The 21,618-nt window shown below is 32.9% G+C and overlaps 3 protein-coding genes across 9 annotated transcripts; all 3 read right to left on the bottom strand.

The window, feature by feature from the left end:
* Positions 1-2,653: 2,653 nt before the first annotated feature.
* Positions 2,654-11,978, bottom strand: LOC123676966. 4 transcript variants are annotated; one of them, XM_045613320.1, is made up of 8 exons: positions 11,558-11,978; positions 10,398-10,905; positions 10,120-10,170; positions 10,003-10,059; positions 9,520-9,633; positions 8,762-8,970; positions 7,752-7,911; positions 2,654-2,874 (listed from the first exon to the last, which is right to left on the bottom strand). In XM_045613320.1, exons 2-8 carry the CDS (start codon positions 10,894-10,896, stop codon positions 2,747-2,749), a joined length of 1,218 nt encoding a protein of 405 aa, XP_045469276.1. In that variant the 5' UTR covers positions 10,897-10,905; positions 11,558-11,978; the 3' UTR covers positions 2,654-2,746. The 4 variants fall into 4 exon arrangements, with proteins under 4 accessions (XP_045469276.1, XP_045469273.1, XP_045469274.1 ...); XM_045613317.1 differs by having other exon boundaries at positions 10,398-11,978; XM_045613318.1 differs by having other exon boundaries at positions 9,520-9,630; positions 10,398-11,978.
* Positions 11,979-12,502: 524 nt separating this feature from the next.
* On the bottom strand, positions 12,503-13,697 carry LOC123676964. Of its 2 annotated transcripts, none has more exons than XM_045613315.1 (3): positions 13,428-13,697; positions 13,144-13,303; positions 12,503-12,756 (listed from the first exon to the last, which is right to left on the bottom strand). In XM_045613315.1, exons 1-3 carry the CDS (start codon positions 13,530-13,532, stop codon positions 12,638-12,640), a joined length of 384 nt encoding a protein of 127 aa, XP_045469271.1. In that variant the 5' UTR covers positions 13,533-13,697; the 3' UTR covers positions 12,503-12,637. The 2 variants fall into 2 exon arrangements, with proteins under 2 accessions (XP_045469271.1, XP_045469272.1); XM_045613316.1 differs by having other exon boundaries at positions 13,144-13,281; positions 13,475-13,697.
* Positions 13,698-14,738: 1,041 nt separating this feature from the next.
* LOC123676963 (facilitated trehalose transporter Tret1-like) lies at positions 14,739-18,631 on the bottom strand. Of its 3 annotated transcripts, XR_006747024.1 has the most exons (5): positions 18,447-18,631; positions 18,258-18,396; positions 18,093-18,200; positions 16,042-16,217; positions 14,739-15,980 (listed from the first exon to the last, which is right to left on the bottom strand). XR_006747024.1 is itself a non-coding variant. In XM_045613314.1 (4 exons), the coding sequence occupies exons 1-4, from the start codon at positions 18,471-18,473 to the stop codon at positions 16,195-16,197; spliced, it is 297 nt and encodes a 98-aa protein (XP_045469270.1). In that variant the 5' UTR covers positions 18,474-18,631; the 3' UTR covers positions 14,739-16,194. The 3 variants fall into 3 exon arrangements, 2 of the variants coding, with proteins under 2 accessions (XP_045469270.1, XP_045469269.1); XM_045613314.1 differs by having other exon boundaries at positions 14,739-16,217; XM_045613313.1 differs by lacking the exons at positions 14,739-15,980; positions 16,042-16,217 and having other exon boundaries at positions 16,927-18,200.
* Between the last annotated feature and the right edge of the window lie 2,987 nt (positions 18,632-21,618).

Genomic DNA, 21,618 nt, shown 5'->3' with positions numbered 1-21,618 from the left:
GTCGATATTCAGACCTGTTCTGTCGTATGGATGTGAAACTTGGAACACAACAAGGAGAATGAGGAGTAAACTACAGGCAGTAGAAATGAAATTTTTGAGAGGAGTGAAGGGGGTTACAAGGATGGACAGAAGGAGAAATGACGACATAAGAGGTGAATTGGGGATAAAATCATTGGAAAGGTTTGTGGGTGAGAGGCAGTTGGGATGGTGGGGACACTTACATCGTATGGAGGAGGAGAGACCAATCAAACAAATATGGGAGGCAAAAGTCGAGAAAAAGGCAAAAAGGGGGAGACCGCAACAAACATGGGAGGATATGGTAGAGGAGGAAATAAAGAAAAGAGGGAAAAGCGTCAGGGAAGCTGAGATGATGACATCAAATAGGACAGAATGGAAGAAATTCATTGAATCAAATTAGAATTATTCTTAAGTTATTGTTAAGTTGGAAAATGTAGATAATGAAACCCATACACCGAAAGGTATCAAATGGGATACAGATTATATATATATATATATAATTTCAAAACTATAGATTCGATTGAATTCAATGGAATATTGTATTCAGATTGTAGAATAATAATTTCAAGTTTCATGTCAAATCCAATTTTTATTGCGTCATCAGAATCGCAGAAAATTCAAGAAGAATATTACAAACGAATTACCTAATACATATAGGGTTCTTCAATAAGAAATTTTGTTATTCAAAAAAGGGTATACGGGGTGTTTCACAAATGATTGTATCGGCTTTCAGGGCAGATGTGAGACATTTTGGTGAGTCTGAATCAGTGTTCGAAATATGTCCAAGCTATATTCGTTTAAGAGATACAGGCTGTATGTATTTTATCGAAAACTTTCAATCGGCATAACTTTTGAACGCCTGCATGGATCTTCATGAAAATTTAAGGGAATGAGTATAGGTCAATGCCTAATATTTGCACCTATTTACAATCACCGATTTTCATGGGGTTTTCACATAATTCCTGGAAACAATAATCTTTATTGTAAAATGACAATATTTCTGATTTGTGGAAGAAAAAAGAATGTTGGTAACTTTTCGTTTTTCGCAAAATAATTATTGATATGTTCAATGCTAAAAACACTGATATATTTTTAAATATTCGTGAAAAAAAATCATTACAAAAGAGGTAGGTTATATTATAATTTTGTGAGAAAAATATTCGACCTTGGTACAGTGCTACACTTTACTAATACAGGATGTTTCATTGGGAAACGGAAATACTTCACAGGTGCATAAGTGGCGCCAAGGCGGTTCTGGAGATACACCATTTATTGGGTCTTACTGTCTTCGAAACGGAGATACAGGGTGTTTTATGAATTTTGCCAGTTTTTTTCTTAGGCCATATCAAACGAACCACCCGGTATATTTTCTTCATATTTGGAAAATATATTCCTAAGTGGGAGCCCAAACGTATCATGTAATCACCGCCTTGAAAATGCAGGTCCGGGTTAACAAAAAAATTATGAATCGTTTGAATCCTCGAAACAACACCCTGTACATCGGAATTTTCAAAATCTCTTTTATTATTCGGAACCATCACTAAAATCTGAACTGACACGTTTACTTCAAATTTTCGCGCAGACAGTTTTACTACACAAATTTTCAACGTAAAAGTGAAGTTTTTAAGAATTTGGATACCTGAAAGTGGTTTGAAGTGACTTTTAAATTTAAATTATCAAAAATATTGAATCCATAATTATTTCAACATTACTTTGTAATTCATTTTTACATTGGTTTTCCTTTTTATTGAAGGAATTAAAGCTCTGAAATACCTCAAGGACAGTCCCCAGCAAACACTGGGAGGTAACTGTGAAGTACCATGGAAGTAACTTTGCAACTAAAAGCTCGCATGCGATGTATTAAAAACATTGCCTCCTGCTCGCATTTGCAGCGAAATGTCCGCGACATCATGTACGCATTTCAAGTCGTTGTGTTGTTCAAATTGAGACATGAAAAAATATCCCCAAAAAAACATTCATTTGTTGTCACTTTTATGGAAGTTTTTAAGTCAATAAATGTCTTTTTAATAACCACATTGGGTCGTTTCATGCGAGGTCTCTATATTCCATTCCCTTTTTCACCACACATAGAGAACATTATATCAATTTCAATAGGAAGTTCGATTATGATTTCATTATGTGTTTTTATTGAGATATTCATCTGAGTAGTCCCATAAATATCCACATTCAGTCTTTTCAGGCGAGGTTTCTTTGAGACTACTCAATTCTATTCTTTTTTTCACTACACATAGAGTACACATACTGACTTCCATATAAGATAAAATTTTGAACTAAATAAAACATCACTTTTGTGATATTCATAAAATAGTCCCTTTGGCACTATACACTGTGTTTCTAAATTGTATGTATGACTTTGTACAAGATATTCTACCCATTGAATAAATGATATTTAATATAGGTCAAATACCTTGTATTGCTCAAATTCGGACAAGGATTCCTATATAAAATATCATTTATTCAATGTGTAGAATATCTTGTACAAAGTCATACATACAAATTGGAAACACACTGTATAGTGCCAAAGGGACTATTTTATGAATATCACTAAAGTAGAACCTGTAGAAATTTGTACATACAATTTAGAAATGGGTAATGAAGTAATGAAACATCCATATAATGAATAATTATTTAATCTAATATAAAAAAACATAAAATAATAAAATTAACAAACAGAGCCGGTCTTCATTTGACCACCTATACAAAAATACTATATATATTTTAATTTATTGGTTTTTTTCAACATCCTCTCCTTCCGTTGTTTGGCATGTCGGAGCCAATCCTTGACATATATCTCGAAGTCCTTTTCGGACACTCCAGTTGTCTTCTTTACTGCACCTGAAATAAAATATTGTTTTTTCATCAAAGGTAAAAAATATCTTTTGTATGGTTAGCATAAAAATTGATAGACTACCAATGGCCACCCATGGACTAACATTTCTATGAACTTATAATTAAGAAATCCCAAGATCTGGTTGATTTTTCAAACTTGTAGAATGAAAGGCGGCAGTGGGAAATACATGTAAGGAATTTCCTCGATCAGATTGAATTACGCGAGTAGTCAGGTCAATGAATCAGATTGCTTAATACCAATACGGAACGTTGTTAAATTCGCAAACGTATCATCAGTATGATCGACGAATTCATTCCGAATACAGTGAGTTGCAATATTGTGAAATTTATCTAACGACAAATTAGTGAATAAGAACATTGAATGTTGTTTCTTTGTTATTTACAGGTAGGATTAATATTCTAGATCATGTATGTAAGTGTAAATAGTGTATATAATAATAAAAGCTTTGTTATTTACAGAGAAACACAGCTGTTTTTATTACAACCAGAAAGATACTTAATAACATTATAAAACAACATTCTGGTTTTAAATCACTATGGAAAAGTTGAAGTTCACATTCAAAATGCTGGCTGCTTCAGATGGAAAGTCAAATGTGCTTTGTGTGACCAGAATAACTACAACGGATGGAAATACATTCAAAATCCCAAATGAGTATTCAAATGCATTATTACATGTAGAATTACTAAAAACTGCGGCATATACAAAAATCAAGAAAACTTGCTCACAAAGAGGCCAAACAAGGAGAGTGTGGGTGAGTTTAACAAAAGAAATGAGAAATACTTATTTCGATGAGGATGGAAATATCCAGTTTGAAAGCGTATACTTAGAGGAAGTGAGTGAAGAAAGCAGTGACACAACTACAAGTACTAGTGCTCCAGAACATTCATTAGACAAAATTGATAGAGAAAAAATAGTAAAATCTGAAGATCTACATAATGAATTGAATAAATTAGAACATTTAACCATGAAAAAAAATTCAGAAGTCAAAAAGTTTAAGCCCGACTTTAAAGGAAAAACGGAAAAAATACCTTGTAAAATATGCAAAGATAATAACAAAGGAACAAGATTTCATCCCGAAATGGAATGCTGGTTTAGAGACCCAGAAAAGAAAGGTAACAAACTGAGACAAGTAAATAACTTAACTTTAGATGTAGAATTAAGTACCGATGATACAAAAAACTAATCGTACCACCATTAATTGAACTCAAAATTAGGTTGAATGATATTTTGGAAATACCTGCAATTTATGATCCAGGATCAAATGTATCATTGATAAATGCTAAATTGATTAATGTAAAGACAAAAAATGGCTATAAAAAGAAAACTAATTTGAGAACGATTAATGGTGTTCATGAAACAGATGGTATGGTAAAATTAAAAATAAAAATATTAAATATAGAAAAATATGTAAACGTGTTCATAATCAATAATGAAAATTTCAAGTACAATTTCCTTATAGGCCTAGATTGTATTCAAAAATTTAAGTTGATACAAAATGAAAGATTAGAGATAGAACAAAAAGATTCCGAATCTAATATATTAATGAATGAGTATCAAATTAATTTTAATGAACATGTAGAGATAAATACTTTTAATATTTCAATGAATCATTTGAATAATATTGAAAAAAAAGTTATAACAGATTTAGTAAACAAATATAAAAATATTTTTGCTAAAGATAAGTACGATATAGGTACCGTAAAAGACTATGAAGCAAGAATTGATCTCATAGTAGATAAATATTGTAGTAAAAGGCCCTATAGATGTACAATTGATGACAAGAAAGAAATAGAAGTACAAATATCTCAATTACTTGAAAAAAATTTGATAGAAGAATCATATAGCCCTTTTGCTGCCCCGGTAACTTTAGCCTTTAAAAAAGATGAAAATAGAAGATCAAGATTATGCATAGATTTTAGAGATTTAAACAGAATAATAGTCCCTCAATCACAACCGTTCCCATTAATAGAAGACCTAGTAATCAAAACAAGAAACTGCAAATTTTTTTCAAAGCTTGATATTAATTCTGCTTTTTGGTCAATCCCTTTACGAATTGAAGATAGAAGAAAAACGGGATTTGTAACCCAAGAAGGTCACTTCCAATGGACTTGCCTACCATTCGGATTAAAAACATCTCCGGCCATTTTCCAAAGAATTCTTAGTAATATAATAAGAAAACACAAATTATCAGAGTTCACAGTTAACTATATAGACGACATTTTAATATTTTCAAAATCCTTTGAAGAACACATAGATCATTTGACACAGTTATTAGAAGCAATCATGAAAGAAGGATTTCGATTAAAACTCTCGAAATGCACATTCGCACTCGACTCAGTACAATATTTAGGCCACATAATAAAACATAACACGATCTCGCCAATGAAGGATAATTTAATATCGATAAGAAATTTTCCTGTGCCAAAAAATAGAAAAAATGTTCGACAATTTTTGGGTAAAATTAATTTTTACAACGAATACATACCAAAAAATTCAATAACTTTAGACCCACTACATAATTTACTGAGAAAAGGACAGGAATTCATTTGGTCAGAAAAATGTCAAAATGTATTTGATTATATGAAAAATTTTCTTTGCACCCAACCAGTTTTAGCCATTTTCGATCCAGGCTTACCGATTCATATATATACAGATGCAAGCTTGCAAGGCATAGGTGCCGTTTTGAAACAACCACAACTGAACGAAAATAGTAAAACAGAAAAACCAGTAGCATATTTTTCCAAGAAATTGAACGAATCACAGAAAAAGAAAAAAGCAATTTATTTGGAATGTATAGCAATAAAAGAATCCGTAAAGTATTGGCAACATTGGCTTATAGGTAAACACTTCAAAGTATTTTCAGATCACAAACCTCTAGAAAAGATGAATATAAAAGCTAGAACTGACGAAGAACTAGGAGATCTCACTTATTACTTGTCGCAATTTGACTTTGAGATAATTTATCGCCCGGGCAAGGATAACTTAGAAGCAGATTGCTTAAGCAGAAACCCGGTGCTAGACGCTGAAGAAGAAGAAGAAGACAAGATAAAAGTGGTGAACTTAATAAAATTAGAAGATATTTTAGAAGACCAGAAGCAGAATAAAGATATAAAAATCAATAAAAATGGACTGAGAATGGACAGTGAAAATAATTTGTGTTATAAAAAAGCAAGAAATAAAGAGAAAATTTTCCTGTCAGAAGAATTCAGTGAAAAAATAATTAAGGACACACACAATGAATTTGGTCATATTGGAATAAATCAAATGAAAAACAAAATACTCACTCATTATACAGCAGCAAATATATCAGAAAACATAAGAAAAATATGTAGATATTGTGAGGTTTGGATAAAAAATAAAACAAGAGGACAAAACAAAATTGGCTTAATGTCACATCTTGGGCCCGCAAAAAAACCATTCGAAATAGTCTCCATAGACACAATAGGTGGATTTGGTGGCTCAAGATCCACGAAAAAATATTTACACCTCCTAGTAGATCACTTTTCAAGGTATGCTTACATATTAACATCGAAAACACAAAATGCAAATGATTTTGTTAAACTAACAGAAAATGTACTAAAAGATCACGATATTCAAATACTTTTGACAGATCAATATCCAGGTATAAACTCTAAAGATTTCAAAAATTTTTTAGTGAAAAAAGGGATTACAATGATTTTTACAGGAGTTAATGCACCATTTTCGAATGGTTTAAATGAAAGACTCAACCAAACCTTAGTAAATAAGATAAGATGTACAACGAACGAAGGAAAAAATAAGCATGCATGGACAACTGTAGCTCATAACTGCATAGATCAATACAATGAAACTGAGCATACAGTGACGAAATTTAGTCCAAAATATTTATTAGAGGGCGAAGATACATCAATATTACCGAATGAACTGAAAAAAAAATAAAAATTATAATCAACTAGAAAACGATAGAATGACTGCATATAGGAATAGTATAAAATATCATGAGTATAATAAGAAATTATATGACAAAAATAGGAAGGAGTTCGACTTTAATGTGGGAGATTTAGTGTACATTGAAAATGGCAATAGAATGAACCGGAAGAAATTAGATGAAGTGAGAATCGGGCCATATAAAATTTTGAAGAAGATATCGAATTCAATATATGAAATTGATATAGGACATAAGAAATCAGAATCAAATATATTTCACATTTCGAAGCTCATTCCAAAACCTTGTTAATGAAAACCTTAGCATATACTTAAATATAAATTTATATAATTTTTGCAATATTGTAATTCACGCAAAATTTTCTTGTACCAAAAAAATTTTTGTCTTAAGGGGGGAGATGTAAGGAATTTCCTCGATCAGATTGAATTACGCGAGTAGTCAGGTCAATGAATCAGATTGCTTAATACCAATACGGAACGTTGTTAAATTCGCAAACGTATCATCAGTATGATCGATGAATTCATTCCGAATACAGTGAGTTGCAATATTGTGAAATTTATCTAACGACAAATTAGTGAATAAGAACATTGAATGTTGTTTCTTTGTTATTTACAGGTAGGATTAATATTCTAGATCATGTATGTAAGTGTAAATAGTGTATATAATAATAAAAGCTTTGTTATTTACAGAGAAACACAGCTGTTTTTATTACAACCAGAAAGATACTTAATAACATTATATACAGATAATGAATTCAAAGCATCTTTTTTAAATGATGAAACAAACTGACTACTGAAAATCTAGATGTAAGTTCACTTGACGCAATAACATTTAAGCAGAGCCATAAAAATAATAATATTTGTTTTTTTTACAATTTAAACAAAGCATGAAACTATTCTTTCTTCGTGTACTGTACAGTTAAGGTATTGTACTTACTGTGTAATATTTTCATTACTGGACTGTCAGCTACTTTGTAATTGTCTTTTTGACCAGTCCATGAACACAACTCGGCCATGTCATTTGTGAACGACCTCTTCAGACATCGAATCACAAAATCCCTACTGTCATTTCCTCCTATGGACTCATACGTTTTGTACTAGAATTGAAAAAAAAAAAAGTTAAATTCTGCTAGGAATATGTTTTTTACAATGGGACTCAACCCAAATTGATCCATTTCTGGCCTTCTCATTCCATATGAGAATTTGCAGAAAAGAATAATACTTTCTAGACATTATCCAACTACAAAAGTGATGAAAAAATTACATGATCCACCAAATTTCATTTCAATAGTTCTGGAAAGAGTTGAAGAGGAGTGCTCGTTAATCCATTGACACCTGGTATTTTTTGTTTCTTGTCTTTCAAGAAATATTCAAACAATATGTTAAATAGCAAAAGAGAAATTTACATAAGTGAGAGTTCCATACCTCAAAAATAATGGGAACTCATGTATCCGCGTCTGTCACAGTCCATTTTTTCAGATAGGTACTGTTTGGCATAGAAAGTTCAAATATGATATAATAGAAATGAAAAAAAATATCTAAAAAAAAGTTGATCCTAATTTGTGAGTGCTATTTATGAGGATAACACAATAAACAGATTAAGATTTTGAATATCATAGAAATAAAGGTACTTATAAAAAAATATTTTTACATTTTTTTTCATTTACTTTCTACTGGTATGTCACTGTCTTATTGTTCAAATTATTGTTGATTTGTGAATTCATAACAATCTCAAGAGATAAATTGCATTTGATTTTTTTTTGTTTTGTTTCAGGACAAGAAAATATTTTCCATTATTTTTTCTGTATTTTGAAAAATATGTGTACTTTACTCATGACGACTTATAGAAAAAAACAAACAAACCAAAATCTCAACATGAACCTAGTTTCTTGATGAGAACCATATTTATCATGAAAAACTAAAACTTTTGAAGTGTGAAATAATTACCAGTTTTTTTTTCAACACTGGATCAGTATCCAGTTTCCCTTCGAGACTTTGAAAATCCTCCAAATTTTTTAGTGGTAAGTTTTCCAATATTGGGTCATTTTCTAAATTGAAAAGCCCTTGTTCAGTCAATTTGTTGCTTAGGTTAGCAATTTCCAATTTAATATCCAATAAAAGATTAATTATCTTCTCGTTGGAACAACAGGCTTCGACTGGAAATTGAAAAAAACAGATAATTTAAAGATTCGAATAAACAGCGGAAATGAAAATAACCCATATTTTCAGGAATTTTAGATACAACGCTTCATATCAATACCTTAAACAAAAATATACAATTTTTATAAAGTGTTAAAGAAACTCTAAGTCATCTCCACAATTTTAATATTTTGATGAGGGTTAGTAGAAACCCATCACATCAACGAACGTGTTTCGAACCCATATGGATTCATCTTCAGCTTGAATTTTTTTTTAACAAATTATGGAGGAGAAATGGTATAAAAATCAGTAGTGATTACATTATCAACCAGCAACTAATGTAATATATTGTAAATAAACAAATGTTTATTCATTCTTTTCATTTTAAATGATGGCTTAGAGCCATCAGCCCAAAAGTTGATTTTGATAATCATGTGGATTGAAATGAAACGGATCCACATGATTTCAAAAATCAACTTTTTGGCTAATGGCTCTAAGCCATCGTGTTGGAATCTATCAATGTCAAAAATAGAAAAAGTTACATTTTCAATGTATTATGATAATACCTGATTTAATGGGTGGATCACTGATGAGCTCATTATTGTATCCTGAAGCTTCATCAGCCACAGTCAAATCAGCCACATCATCCTCACTATCAACTGATTTACAATTTGGAGCTGCTGGGAAAAAGTGAGTTCATTAATTCAATATGACCACATTAGCACCCATCCAAATCCCCCCAATTCCAACTATAAAATTGTCCATATCTTCAGTAATGAAAGAGTTTAACCTTGTTACATTTTCACATAAAACAAAGTTGAAAAAATGATATTACCAACTTTTTCACGGTGTTAAATATATATGTTTTTTTATCAAAATACTTCAAAAGCATTAAAGAAACATTTCCATCAATAAAATATAATTATAGTTTTTTTTTCATAATTTGTACTGTGGGGAAAACTTCATGAAAGGGCTACTGGCGCTACTGCGTTGGTAGCTTATATAAAGAGGTTTACAATGAATTGTTTTCATAATACAAAAATAATTACCTTCCAACAACGTGTACACCTTTGGGCTTCCCGGAGAACTTTGACTGCATGATTGCACTGAAAAATATACAACTGAAATGAGTATCTTAAAACCCAAAAAATATATAGTAATTTCACCTCCATTTTTACTGTGTATAGCTACGTCTATATTGGGGGGCAAAGCTGGTCCTAAAATAAAAACAAAGAATTATTTAGCATATTATTATTGTATAAAAAAAATATATAAAAATTCTCCACAATTGAGCCCAATATCGGCCAAAATTGACTCTGAGATCTCTTTTCTACAGGAAGCCCATCAATATTAAAATTCAATTTAATTTTTTCTGGTGCAGCAATATAATATATTTGCATGCTTCTTATAATATTATTTCTCAAACCAAAATGGCAGTAGTTACCCCCTTCCATTGGAACAGTTACCACACCTCTTGGAGTATTCAGAAAACTTCTTGCATCTGTTGGTATATCAATAATTTTATGTTTACGCAATATTCCCAGAAGATGAGACAAATCATTGTGGTTTATATGTCTTTCTATAGCCCATTCTCTTAAATCTGTTGTTAGGGAAGTTCCACAGTTTTTGTTGATATCTTCATCACTTGAGCTGGGTCCTTCATATGAGTCATTTATATCTATTGATGATATTTCCAGTGGTGGTGGATTATAGGAACTTGTGGACGGAAGAGGGGATGATTCTCGAGATGATTTTTTACAAGAAAGCTCTGGATTGAGGGTTGGGTCAGATGGCAATCCAACAACTTCTTTTATTTTTAGTTCACGAGATGGATTCAGATTTTTATGAGATGAAAATTTAACTATTTTCGAAGAGGTCCCTAATAACTGCTGCCTACGACGATGCTTCTGCCTAGAGCTGAGTTCACTAAATTGTTTGGGCATTTTTTTGTTCTGAAAATAAGGAGTACTTTGAATGTATCTGGTTGAACTATTCAATAACACATACATTATTATTCCTAGGGAAAATAGTAATCTATATGAAGATTGTGTTAATGGCCTCATATTAGTTTATATTTGAGAAAACTCCATTATATTGAGATTAACCGGAACATCCAAAATCAGTAAAGGTGAGACCTTGCTCATATAAATACATTATTTTTATGAAGAATATTCAAAATCCATTGGAAGGATTAACATTCATATTCTAAGAAATTACAATCTTTTTTTTCCATTTGTGTTTGAAAATCTATCGGTCCCTATATATTAGGAACTTTTTGTTTTTACATCTCTGAGAACCAGAGTGAGCAAAATATAATCAATATTATTAAAAGTAAGTAAGAGTTTGCTGGGTTAGACAAATCGTATTAATCAAAATATTGTGAAATAGATGATACTTTTTTCTATTGACATATCAGAGGCTTTATCTCTAGCTGTTTTCAACACCTTGTAAATAAGTCTCAATAGTTTATTTATTGAGAAACACTCTAATTATGGACGCTATTTTATATCACTCATCATCATGACCAAAACTGAAGATATAAATTCTATTAATTTCATACATCATACTTATTTGGAACCTAACGACGATAATGAAATAACTTACCTTTGGTCCTGCTGGACGAAACAGAATGTAACAATTTTAATATATTCACTTCACCAACGCACAAATTAAACTGAAAAAACGGGAAGCCTATAGCTATTGTAGTTTTCGAAATATCGCTCGATCAGCCAGAAAACGGACTAAGTGAATACCCAGCAAACACTGGGAGGTAACTGTGAAGTACCATGGAAGTAACTTTGCAACTAAAAGCTCGCATGCGATGTATTAAAAACATTGCCTCCCGCTCGCATTTGCAGCGAAATGTCCGCGACATCATGTACGCATTTCAAGTCGTTGTGTTGTTCAAATTGAGACATGAAAAAAATATCCCCAAAAAAACATCCATTTGTTGTCACTTTTATGGAAGTTTTTGAGTCAATAAATGTCTTTTTAATAACCATATTGGGTCGTTTCATGCGAGGTCTCTTTGATATCTCTATATTCCATTCCCTTTTTTACCACACATAGAGAACATTATATCAATTTCAATAGGAAGTTCGATTATGATTTCATTAGGATATCATTATTAGACTTCTCAATTCTATTCTTTTTTTCACTACACATAGAGTACACATACTGACTTCCATATAAGATAAAATTTTGAACTAAATAAAACATTACTTTTGTGATATTCATAAAATAGTCCCTTTGGCACTATACAGTGTGTTTCCAAATTGTATGTATGACTTTGTACAAGATATTCTACCCATTGAATAAATGATATTTAATATAGGTCAAATGCCTTGTATTGTTCAAATTCGGACAAGGATTCCTATATAGAATATCATTTATTCAATGTGTAGAATATCTTGTACAAAGTCATACATACAATTTGGAAACACACTGTATAGTGCCAAAGGGACTATTTTATGAATATCACAAAAGTAATCCTGTAGAAATTTGTACATACAATTTGGAAATGGGAAATGAAGTAATGAAACATCCATATAATAAATAATTATTCAATCTAATATAAAAAAACAAACGTCACAAAAAAATGAAATATATCTATCATAAAATAATAAAATTAACAAACAGAGTCGCTCTTCATTTGACCACCTATACAAAAATACTATATATATTTTAATTTATTGGTTTTTTTTTCAACATCCTCTCCTTCCGTTGTTTGGCATGTCGGAGCCAATCCTTGACATATATCTCGAAGTCCTTTTCGGACACTCCAGTTGTCTTCTTTACTGCACCTGAAATGAAATATTGTTTTTTCATCGAGGGTAAAAGATATCTTCTGTATGGTTAGCATAAAAATTGATAGACTACCAATGGCCACCCATGGACTAACATTTCTATGATAATTAAGAAATCCCAAGATCTGGTTGATTTTTCAAACTTGTAGAATGAAAGGCGGCAGTGGGAAATACAGATAATGAATTCAAAGCATCTTTTTTAAATGATGAAACAAACTGACTACTGAAAATCTAGATGTAAGTTCACTTGAAGCAATAACATTCAAGCAGAGCCATAAAAATTTTCCCGAAATTTAATAAAATATTTGTTTTTTTTTTACAATTTAAACAAAGCATGAAGCTATTATTTCTTCGTGTACTGTACAGTTAAGGTATTGTACTTACTGTGTAATATTTTCATCACTGGACTGTCAGCTACTTTGTAATTGTCTTTTTGACCAGTCCATGAACACAACTCAGCCATGTCATTTGTGAACGACCTCTTCAGACATCGTATCACAAAATCCCTACTGCCATTTCCTCCTATGGACTCATACGTTTTGTACTAGAAATGAAAAAAAAAAAGTTAAATTCTGCTAGGAATGTGTTTTTTACAATGGGACTCAACCCAAACTGATCCATTTCTGGCCTTCTCATTCCATATGAGAATATGAAATGAAATAACTTACCTTTGGTCCTGCTGGACGAAACAATGTAACAATTTTAATATATTCACTTCTTCTTCCTTTGTTGTTCTTCTTTCCTTTGTTGGAGAGCGACAAATACAAAATCATCAACTGCTTGGACTATATCACCAGCCACATGGCAGACACCAACGCACAAATAAAACTGAAAAAACGGGAAGCCTATAGCTATTGTAGTTTTCGAAATATCGCTCGAGCAGCCAGAAAACGGACCAAGTGAATACGTAATCTGTATTTTGTTTTGTTGCAAAAATGCTTCTATTAGGATCACGTTCTGGTTTCACCGACGACCTCTCGGATTGCTCTGAATCGTTTGTTTTTGTTTATTACATCCAGATGAAGGAGAATAAATAAATATTCGTCGGACTCTTTGAGGGCTGGATATTTCAGTGCCACAGATGGATAATTGAAAATAATAATGTGCAAAGTATTACTATTACATTCACCAGAATAAACAGCCACATTGGGAACATAAAGTGACCCACTCAAAAAGGATTTGAAATATCATCCAATTCATGTTAACATTGTGTAGTTCTCAAAAAGACTTCGTTGCGAAGTCGCTCGATGGTAAACTTTTTAACTACTAATTTACCACTTTCTATGGGGATGGCATTGTGGTTATTTATTAATATACTCAAATTATTATCATTGCATCATCGAATTGTTGTTAACAAAGCAATGTCGCAAAATAAATATGTTTAGAACAAGTATGCGTAATCTGTCAATGTGCAATTTGAGACTTCGCGAAACTGCCAAATGATGTAACGTGTTTGCTGGGTGAGCTTTTCAAACGGATATAACCTACATTATTTTATGGTACTTTATATATTTAGGTCCTTTTTTGCTGTTCTCAAACTGTCTCTTCCTAGATCTTAAGGTCCCTAAATATTAAGCAATATACCTCATATCAATGGCCATGTAGCTGAGACACGTTAATTCAAATAAATAATCAAGATATCTCAAACCGATATTTTATATTCAGTGACTAAACTGGATATTTTAAAATCTGATAGTGGCCAAACTGTTAAGAAGCGATAAATCAATTTTTTCATTTCTCCCGGATTTGATTTCATATAATGAATTTTATACTGGCTATTTCAAATCGGAATAGCGCATAAAAAGTTAGTTTTTTATACGTTTTCAATCAATTATATGGTTTGGTTCATATTAGTAAGGTTTTCAATGAAATATCATCAGGTATGATCTAGTTTTCTTTCAGACATAAGATGATTTCCCTAAAATGTGTTCTAATTCTATCTTTCTTTCTACAAGTTGCTTATTTACTGGTGAGTAACATTGTGGTTGTAGGAATTTACAATCTGAGGATTAGAAACAACATATGCTATATTCCGAACTTTTTACTTCATATACTGCCATATGAATTATAAATGTCCTCTAACTTCTACATATTTCTATTCAGAACGACTATTTCTGGTGGATGCGCATATCACACTGCTTTTCTAGTTAGTGAAATTCAATGTGGTCTTGAACTATATTTTCTTAGAATAATTTCATTGTATTTAAAGATGATTGTAACATCGCAGTTTTCTTTGAATAATTTTTTGCTGCCACTCATTAAGTGTCCCATTTATATATAACTAGCTGCCTAGCTTCGAATCAATGGAAAAAAATAATTTTCTTTTCAATTCAATCATCTTCTTTTTGTCAGGCAACCCAAAATACATCCTTCGAAGTCTCAAATTATACTCTATGATTGTTCGCTCGGTCGGAGGAACGTACGATCTTTTTCGAAAATATTTTGTCTTATAAACCTTCTCATGACAGTAATGAAAACAACAAAAAAAGAATAATACAATTTGGTGCAGTCGTTTGAACGTGATGCCCTTACATAATATCCATAGATCCTCTTTTATATGCAGGTTATATAGAAAGAATTTTGAATTTGTATGAAATCCAGCCAATCGTACTGAAAATTCTCAATTTACATGTGAACAAAGGAGAAAGTGAGGTTATGCTTGTCTTGATCACAGTGGCGACGCCAGCTTTCAAAAACAGGGGTGGCCAAGAGGGAGTTGTTTTTTTGGGGGGGCTGAAGTGAAGCGAAAGTATAGTTCTGCTAATCTTCTAGCCTTAGTATGTCAAATTTAAGATGGGGTCTCCCCTAATTTTAGGGCGGGTCACCCCTGCACCCCCCCTAGCATCGCCACTGCTTGATCACAATTCAATGATCAAATAATACATAGATTGAGCAATCGTGCAGTGCAGAGCATTGACTCCAACATTAGAGAGAGAAAGATGGAGCCCCATAATATAAATAATCTTATAACGTGGCTGAGAGGAAGATAATAAAGATGTTTGAATTTCATTCAATGATAAAGATGACCAAACCACGATATCTGAAATGTTTCAATTGGTTCCACCCATCAAAAAATCGGTTGATTTGTTGAACCTCTTGACTTCTGGGCTCTGATCACGAGTTGTAAAAATCGTGCGTCTCACCTTTCCTTTAGAGTTGATTTGTTTCTTTCCATATGCTAACTATTTATTATTAGATTATTGTGTAGCACTCAGTATGGACTACAAGAAACATATACCAGTATGCTTAGTAATTCCTAATCTTACCATGCTTTCAAAATACCGTTTTGCGATGGTGTTGATGAATTTGTCCTAAGTAGTTATACATCTCAATCTCAAACTGCATGGTCTTCTCCAGAGGTCTGGAGTCCTGGATCTTGTATCCATGTTTACACTGCAGTGCATAAACTTTAAGAATTTTTTTTCCGAAAACTTCTCACAGATCTCTCTCATGTAAACCTAGAATTAGAATCATATCAAAGTCACTAAGTTGGGAAATCTGGATAATTTTTCACACTCTAGGCATTTCGATTAATTGAAAAGGGTCTGGGACAAGCTGTACGTACATAGATTGCGATGCCTATCAGCATAAAAGGAAACAGATAAACTTTTTATGATTTGTTGTTCGTTATGTTTTATCTCGTTATATTTTCGTCATGTGAAAATCTTTAAATCCGAAAATATACAGATGCATATGGAATGGGAATAATAGATAAAATAAAACAAAGTAATTTCTTATATATTACTTTGTTTGATGTGAATTAATTATTTTTTATTGAATTTATAAATCTACCATGGAGAGAATTAAAATTTATTGGTTTATACTGGGAGGCTCGAAATTTAAAAAAATGCAATTACACCAATTCGAAAGCAAATATTTCTGACATATTTTTTAATTTGCAATATTTCCTTTATATTTTCAGACAAAAGAAGAGGTTTTAGAGCAATGTTTGAAAAAATACGGTTTGAAACTTGAAACTTACATGAAATACAAAGATGTAACACCAGTACCCGATGAACTGAACGAAATGCTAGAGGACAAAGAGTTCTTCAGATGCCAGCTATTGAAGATCCTCGAGTCAGAAAAACAGATATTGGACAAATTAATGGTTACTTCTTTATACTCATGAAACTTTATTTCAAAAGTGGTATAATAAAAAGGCAATGCATCAATTTTTTGTTTTATTTCTATAACTCTGATTATTCTTGTCTATTATTGGTTCGCCGTTATTTCTGATGTTTTCTTCTTATAGTTCTCTTCAATTTCGGCGAAGGTTTTGTTTCTTGTTTCGGGTAAGAAGAAGAACAAATAAACGGTGCCTAACATGGCTATTATACCGTAAGTTAAGAAGGTTCCATCGGATCCTAAATTGCTGAACATATACGGAAGGGAATTTACTACGACGAAGGCTGCTAGATAAGAAATTGTTGATGATATTCCAGCACCCAGCCCCTTGTTATCAGCTGAAAACAATTCCCCTAGCATGCACCAAGGTAAAGGCATGAAACCAAACGACATAAAACATATATAGGTCACGACAGAACATAAAGGAACCAAATAGTTGATGTCGTAACCGAAACTATTACAAACCATGCTGTAGATACTCATTAGGAGTAAGGAGAAAGTGACGCCACCGCCACTTATCAGCGCTTGTACTCTCCTGGAGATGTACTGCATAAGAACAATGGTAACCAGAGAACAGACCAGACGTAAAGTATCAACGGTGATCATTGCAACCTCACCGGGAAATTCTGGACCAAGTACTTCTTGGAAAATGGTCATGCTGTAGAAAGTTATCGAACTTATACCGGAGAACTGGGAGATTAAAAAGAACATACTGGATATGGTTAGAGGCTTGTAGAATTCAGGCCTTAAGAAACAATTCATGTAGTACTTGAAACCTTTTTGCATCGATTTCATGTATTCGGCTTTCTTCTTTAGACCTTCGAACTCTGGACTTGTCGTATCTTCTTCCGATAAACCTCGGAGCCAAGTGAAGATTTTGGCGCTCCTATCATACTTATCGTTTAAGATTAACCAAAAAGGAGTCTCTGGAGAAAAGAACATAAAGATAGTACCTAAAACTGCATAAGCGAATATTACAATTGAAGAATATTGCCATTCTAGAAGTAAACCAAAGATGTGACATAAAAGAATGCCTAAGTTGATGCAGAAATTCAGCAAGGCTAACAGTATCGACCTGTATTGGATAGACGCTATCTCTGCCACGTAAACGTTCGCTAAGCCAGAGCACATTCCAGCACTCCAGCCTGTTAAGAACCTCCCAGTGTACACCATATAGATGTTTTGTGACAAAGCTATTATTAACCAACCTGGAGCTGGGATTTGAGAGAATATAAGAGCTGGCTTTCTTCCATATTTCTCCATCAAATAACCATTTAGAATGGTACCCAAAGCTAGAGGCAAGGCTGCTATGGAAGCTGTAAGGAAATGAGTGTTAACAAAAGAATTTATTGTTTTTCTGACCAAGATTTTACCAACTAAGGAAATCTCGTGTTGAGATTTGATCTGTACTCTGCTGGTCCTCAGTTGCATTTGTGGGATCAGTACAGATGAATATCCCAAAACTGAGCTCATGCCCATAGTAATAAGATAGCAACCAATGAGGGAACCTACCTAAAAATCGAAATATTATTGACTCCTAATTTTGAAGAAAATGTACTTACTTGTCTGAAGAAGGGGTGTATCATCATAATACTTTTTCTGTTGGATATTGTTTAGTGTGGGTAATGGTTCTTTTGGGCTCGTATCTATAGTAGACAACGATAATGAATAATTCTTATTTGGTAGGGACGACATTTTTGTCAATTGATAATGACATTTCGTTCAACCAACATTTTAAATGTGGATGAAAAAATCCTTTATATTTTTATGGTTTTCACCTCAGAATCTCATATCTCATAGAAATTCATAGAAACATTTTTACGGTCTCATGATCAATATCAATATTTATTTTCTGCTTAATTCCATGACTAATTCGCACATTTCAAGTAGTATGTCCTTGATAACTCAACGATTTCCACCTTTAAGGTCTTGAATCGATTGTGTAGTATTGTCATAGACCTTATGACGGGTGTTTTTTTCGAGGTATATAACTTTAAGTTGGCATTACTGTTCAAGATGGCGATCGATTAAGATGCATAGAATACCTGGTGTGTTTACTGATTCGATTTTGTTTCAGACTTTTTGGGAGACCCACCTGTTGCTTTGGTGGTCTGCTTCACCAGAGTGCTGTAAGGTGGCGCTCTTTAAAATTTTTCGAATTCCCGCATCTGCCTGGTGCATCTTACGATCGATTTAACAGCTGTCAAGTGATTTATTCTCAGTTTGGTTTGACAATTCATCATGAATAGACTCACTCCTGAACAACGCTTGCAAATAAATCAATTTTATTTCGAAAATAATGGTTCTGTGTGGAATACGTATCGCGCACTACGTCCATTAGCGATGAAGCGCATTTCTGGTTGAATGGCTGTGTCAACAAACAAAACTGCCGCATTTGGAGTGAAGCTAATCCTCAAGTGTATATCGAAACACCGTTACATCCAGAAAAACTTACTGTTTGGTGCGCTTTATGGACTGGTGGAATCATTGGTCCGTACTTCTTCAAAAACGATGATGGCCAGAACGTTACAGTCAATGGTGATCGGTATAGAGCCATGATTACTAACTTTTTCATTCCTGAATTGAACAACCATGATGTCCAGGAGGTGTGGTTCCAACAAGACGGCGCAACATGTCACACATCTCGTGCCACAATCGATTTATTGAAAGACACGTTTGGTGACCGCCTAATTTCACGTTTTGGACCTATGAATTGACCTCCAAGATCTTGTGATTTAACACCGCTAGATTACTTTCTGTGGGGCTATGTAAAGTCATTGGTCTATGCGGATAAGCCACAAACCCTTGACCATTTGGAAGACAACATTCAAAGTGTTATTGCCGATATACGACCACAAATGTTGGAAAAAGTCATTGAAAATTGGACGTCCAGATTGGACTATATCCGAACCAGCCGTGGCGGTCATATGCCTGAAATCATATTTAAAATGAAATGCCACAAGATTATCTTGCGGATAAATAAAATTCATGTCAAAGGAATAATCCATCGTTGTTTTATTGCAATTTAAAGTTCTATAGCTCTAAAAAAAACACCCTTCATTTCACGTGACGCTAAAGAAAAAAGTCTAAAGGTGATAAATCATTTGATCTCGGTGGCCACAGGAATTTTTTCTTGGGAAACTGTGATTCGTTGCTTGTGTGAGAATCAACGCCATCCACTCCAATATTTTTCATTTCCGGCAAAAAATATTCCTAATCATAGCCGGATAATTTTGATACATTTCATGAACCCAATCAGTGAAGATATTACATTGCTTGGGATCGACCGACTTGAGTTCTGATGTTAACTGAACATTTAAAGCCTTAAGACCTAAGCCATCATGTACAATACGCTATAATTTCCAAGATTGAATATAGCAATCGACAAACTTATGGTTTTTCAACACTACGGGCTACAGCAACAATATTCTCAATTTCTTGAATGACACACTCAGTTTAGATTCTTCACATTAATAATAACTTGTCACAACAGCTCAAGTTTTGCTACTGCCGCTGAGAAGGTTCTCTAAGATTTCCGAAATGTGCTTTAGTTATGCAAACTGTTAGTAAATTTTTACGATTTTTGTAGTGAATTATAACAATTTCAATACTTTGTGGAAGGGTGTATCTGTCCATTTGTAGTAATTGCGTAGTTTTCACATGTCAAATGTCAAAATATGACAGCTTCAAAAGTGACAGCTGCCCAGCTAGCGGGCTTTTCAAAATGAAACCTCTCATTGGAAAACTACGTCATTACTGAAAAGCGAACGATACACGCTTCAACTACGTAATGAAATTGTTAAAATTCACTACAAAAATGGTGAAAATTTTGCAGTCACTGGTCGCAAAATCAAAGCACTTTTGGGTCATCGTGGAGCACCTTTTCGGCCTTAAATCGTGAAACTTGTACAGAAATTTGAGGTGTTGGGACAACTTAGTGATGTGAAGAATCAAAATTGTGTGCGTCGCTCAAGAACAACTGTGAATATTGCTGATCGTCTGATTAAACTGTTACGGTGAATTGATTGCTCTACCGATATATGATTAACGATTTTTTTTGGTAGGAATCGGAAGATATTGATTTAGACGACAATTATTTTGCAACAAGACGGCGCTACGTGCCACACAAGCCACGAAACAATCGCAACAGTGCAAGAAAAGTTTCCTGGCCGTGTTTTAATTATCGAAGAGGTGATCACAATTGGCCACCGAGATCTGGTGATTTAACACCTTTAGATTTTCTTCTTTTGGTCCACGTGAGAGATAAGGTCTATAACAAAATATACTCAACAATTGATTCAAAACCTTTAAGATGGAATTCGAGAAGTTATCGAAAATATACAGTCGCTATACCTTACTCTTTACAAAGAAATAAACATCTATTGCTTTCTCTTAAAATATACTCGTTTTTTTATTTCAAAATGAAACTTCTTTTTGGAAAACATTCTATCAAGTAAGGAACGAATCCATTTATTAAGATTGAGATTATGATATTTTAATTAGTTGTCAGAAGAGTAGTACTAGTTTTCCAAAATAGAAAATAATTAGTTATCCGATTATTCAAACCTAGAAACTTAATATCAGAAAACAAAAGTGTTTTTTTTCTTAGAATGGATTACACTAGTTGTAATATTGAAATAGTAGATAGATGTTTTTTCTTCCCTGTCATTCATTGAATGGACTGTGTTCACCCTATTTTTAATATACCCCCTTATTATGGACCATGAAACGCCA

The sequence above is a fragment of the Harmonia axyridis genome, chromosome 3 (assembly GCF_914767665.1).
Source record: "Harmonia axyridis chromosome 3, icHarAxyr1.1, whole genome shotgun sequence".
NCBI lineage: Eukaryota > Metazoa > Arthropoda > Insecta > Coleoptera > Coccinellidae > Harmonia > Harmonia axyridis.
Note: the sequence above shows the minus strand (reverse complement) of the source record. Positions and strands in the feature narration are given on the sequence as shown.

Bases quoted from the DNA above. Each gene is read 5' to 3' on its own strand.
- LOC123676966 (XM_045613317.1), bottom strand. From the start codon at position 11,016: ATGAGGCCATTAACACAATCTTCATATAGATTACTATTTTCCCTAGGA. The intron at 10,060-10,119 runs GTGAAATTACTA...TATATTTTTCAG, and splicing joins TATACACAGTAAAAATGGAG to TGCAATCATGCAGTCAAAGT. The intron at 7,912-8,761 runs GTAATTATTTCA...TTTCAATTCTAG, and splicing joins CAGTGTTGAAAAAAAAACTG to TACAAAACGTATGAGTCCAT.
- LOC123676963 (XM_045613313.1), bottom strand. From the start codon at position 18,473: ATGATGATACACCCCTTCTTCAGACAA. The intron at 18,397-18,446 runs GTAAGTACATTT...TTCGATTTTTAG, and splicing joins TACACCCCTTCTTCAGACAA to GTAGGTTCCCTCATTGGTTG. The intron at 18,201-18,257 runs GTAAAATCTTGG...ATTTCCTTACAG, and splicing joins ACACGAGATTTCCTTAGTTG to CTTCCATAGCAGCCTTGCCT.
- LOC123676964 (XM_045613315.1), bottom strand. From the start codon at position 13,532: ATGATTTTGTATTTGTCGCTCTCCAACAAAGGAAAGAAGAACAACAAA. The intron at 13,304-13,427 runs GTAAGTTATTTC...TTTCATTTCTAG, and splicing joins TTCGTCCAGCAGGACCAAAG to TACAAAACGTATGAGTCCAT. The intron at 12,757-13,143 runs GTAAGTACAATA...ATTTCATTTCAG, and splicing joins AGTGATGAAAATATTACACA to GTGCAGTAAAGAAGACAACT.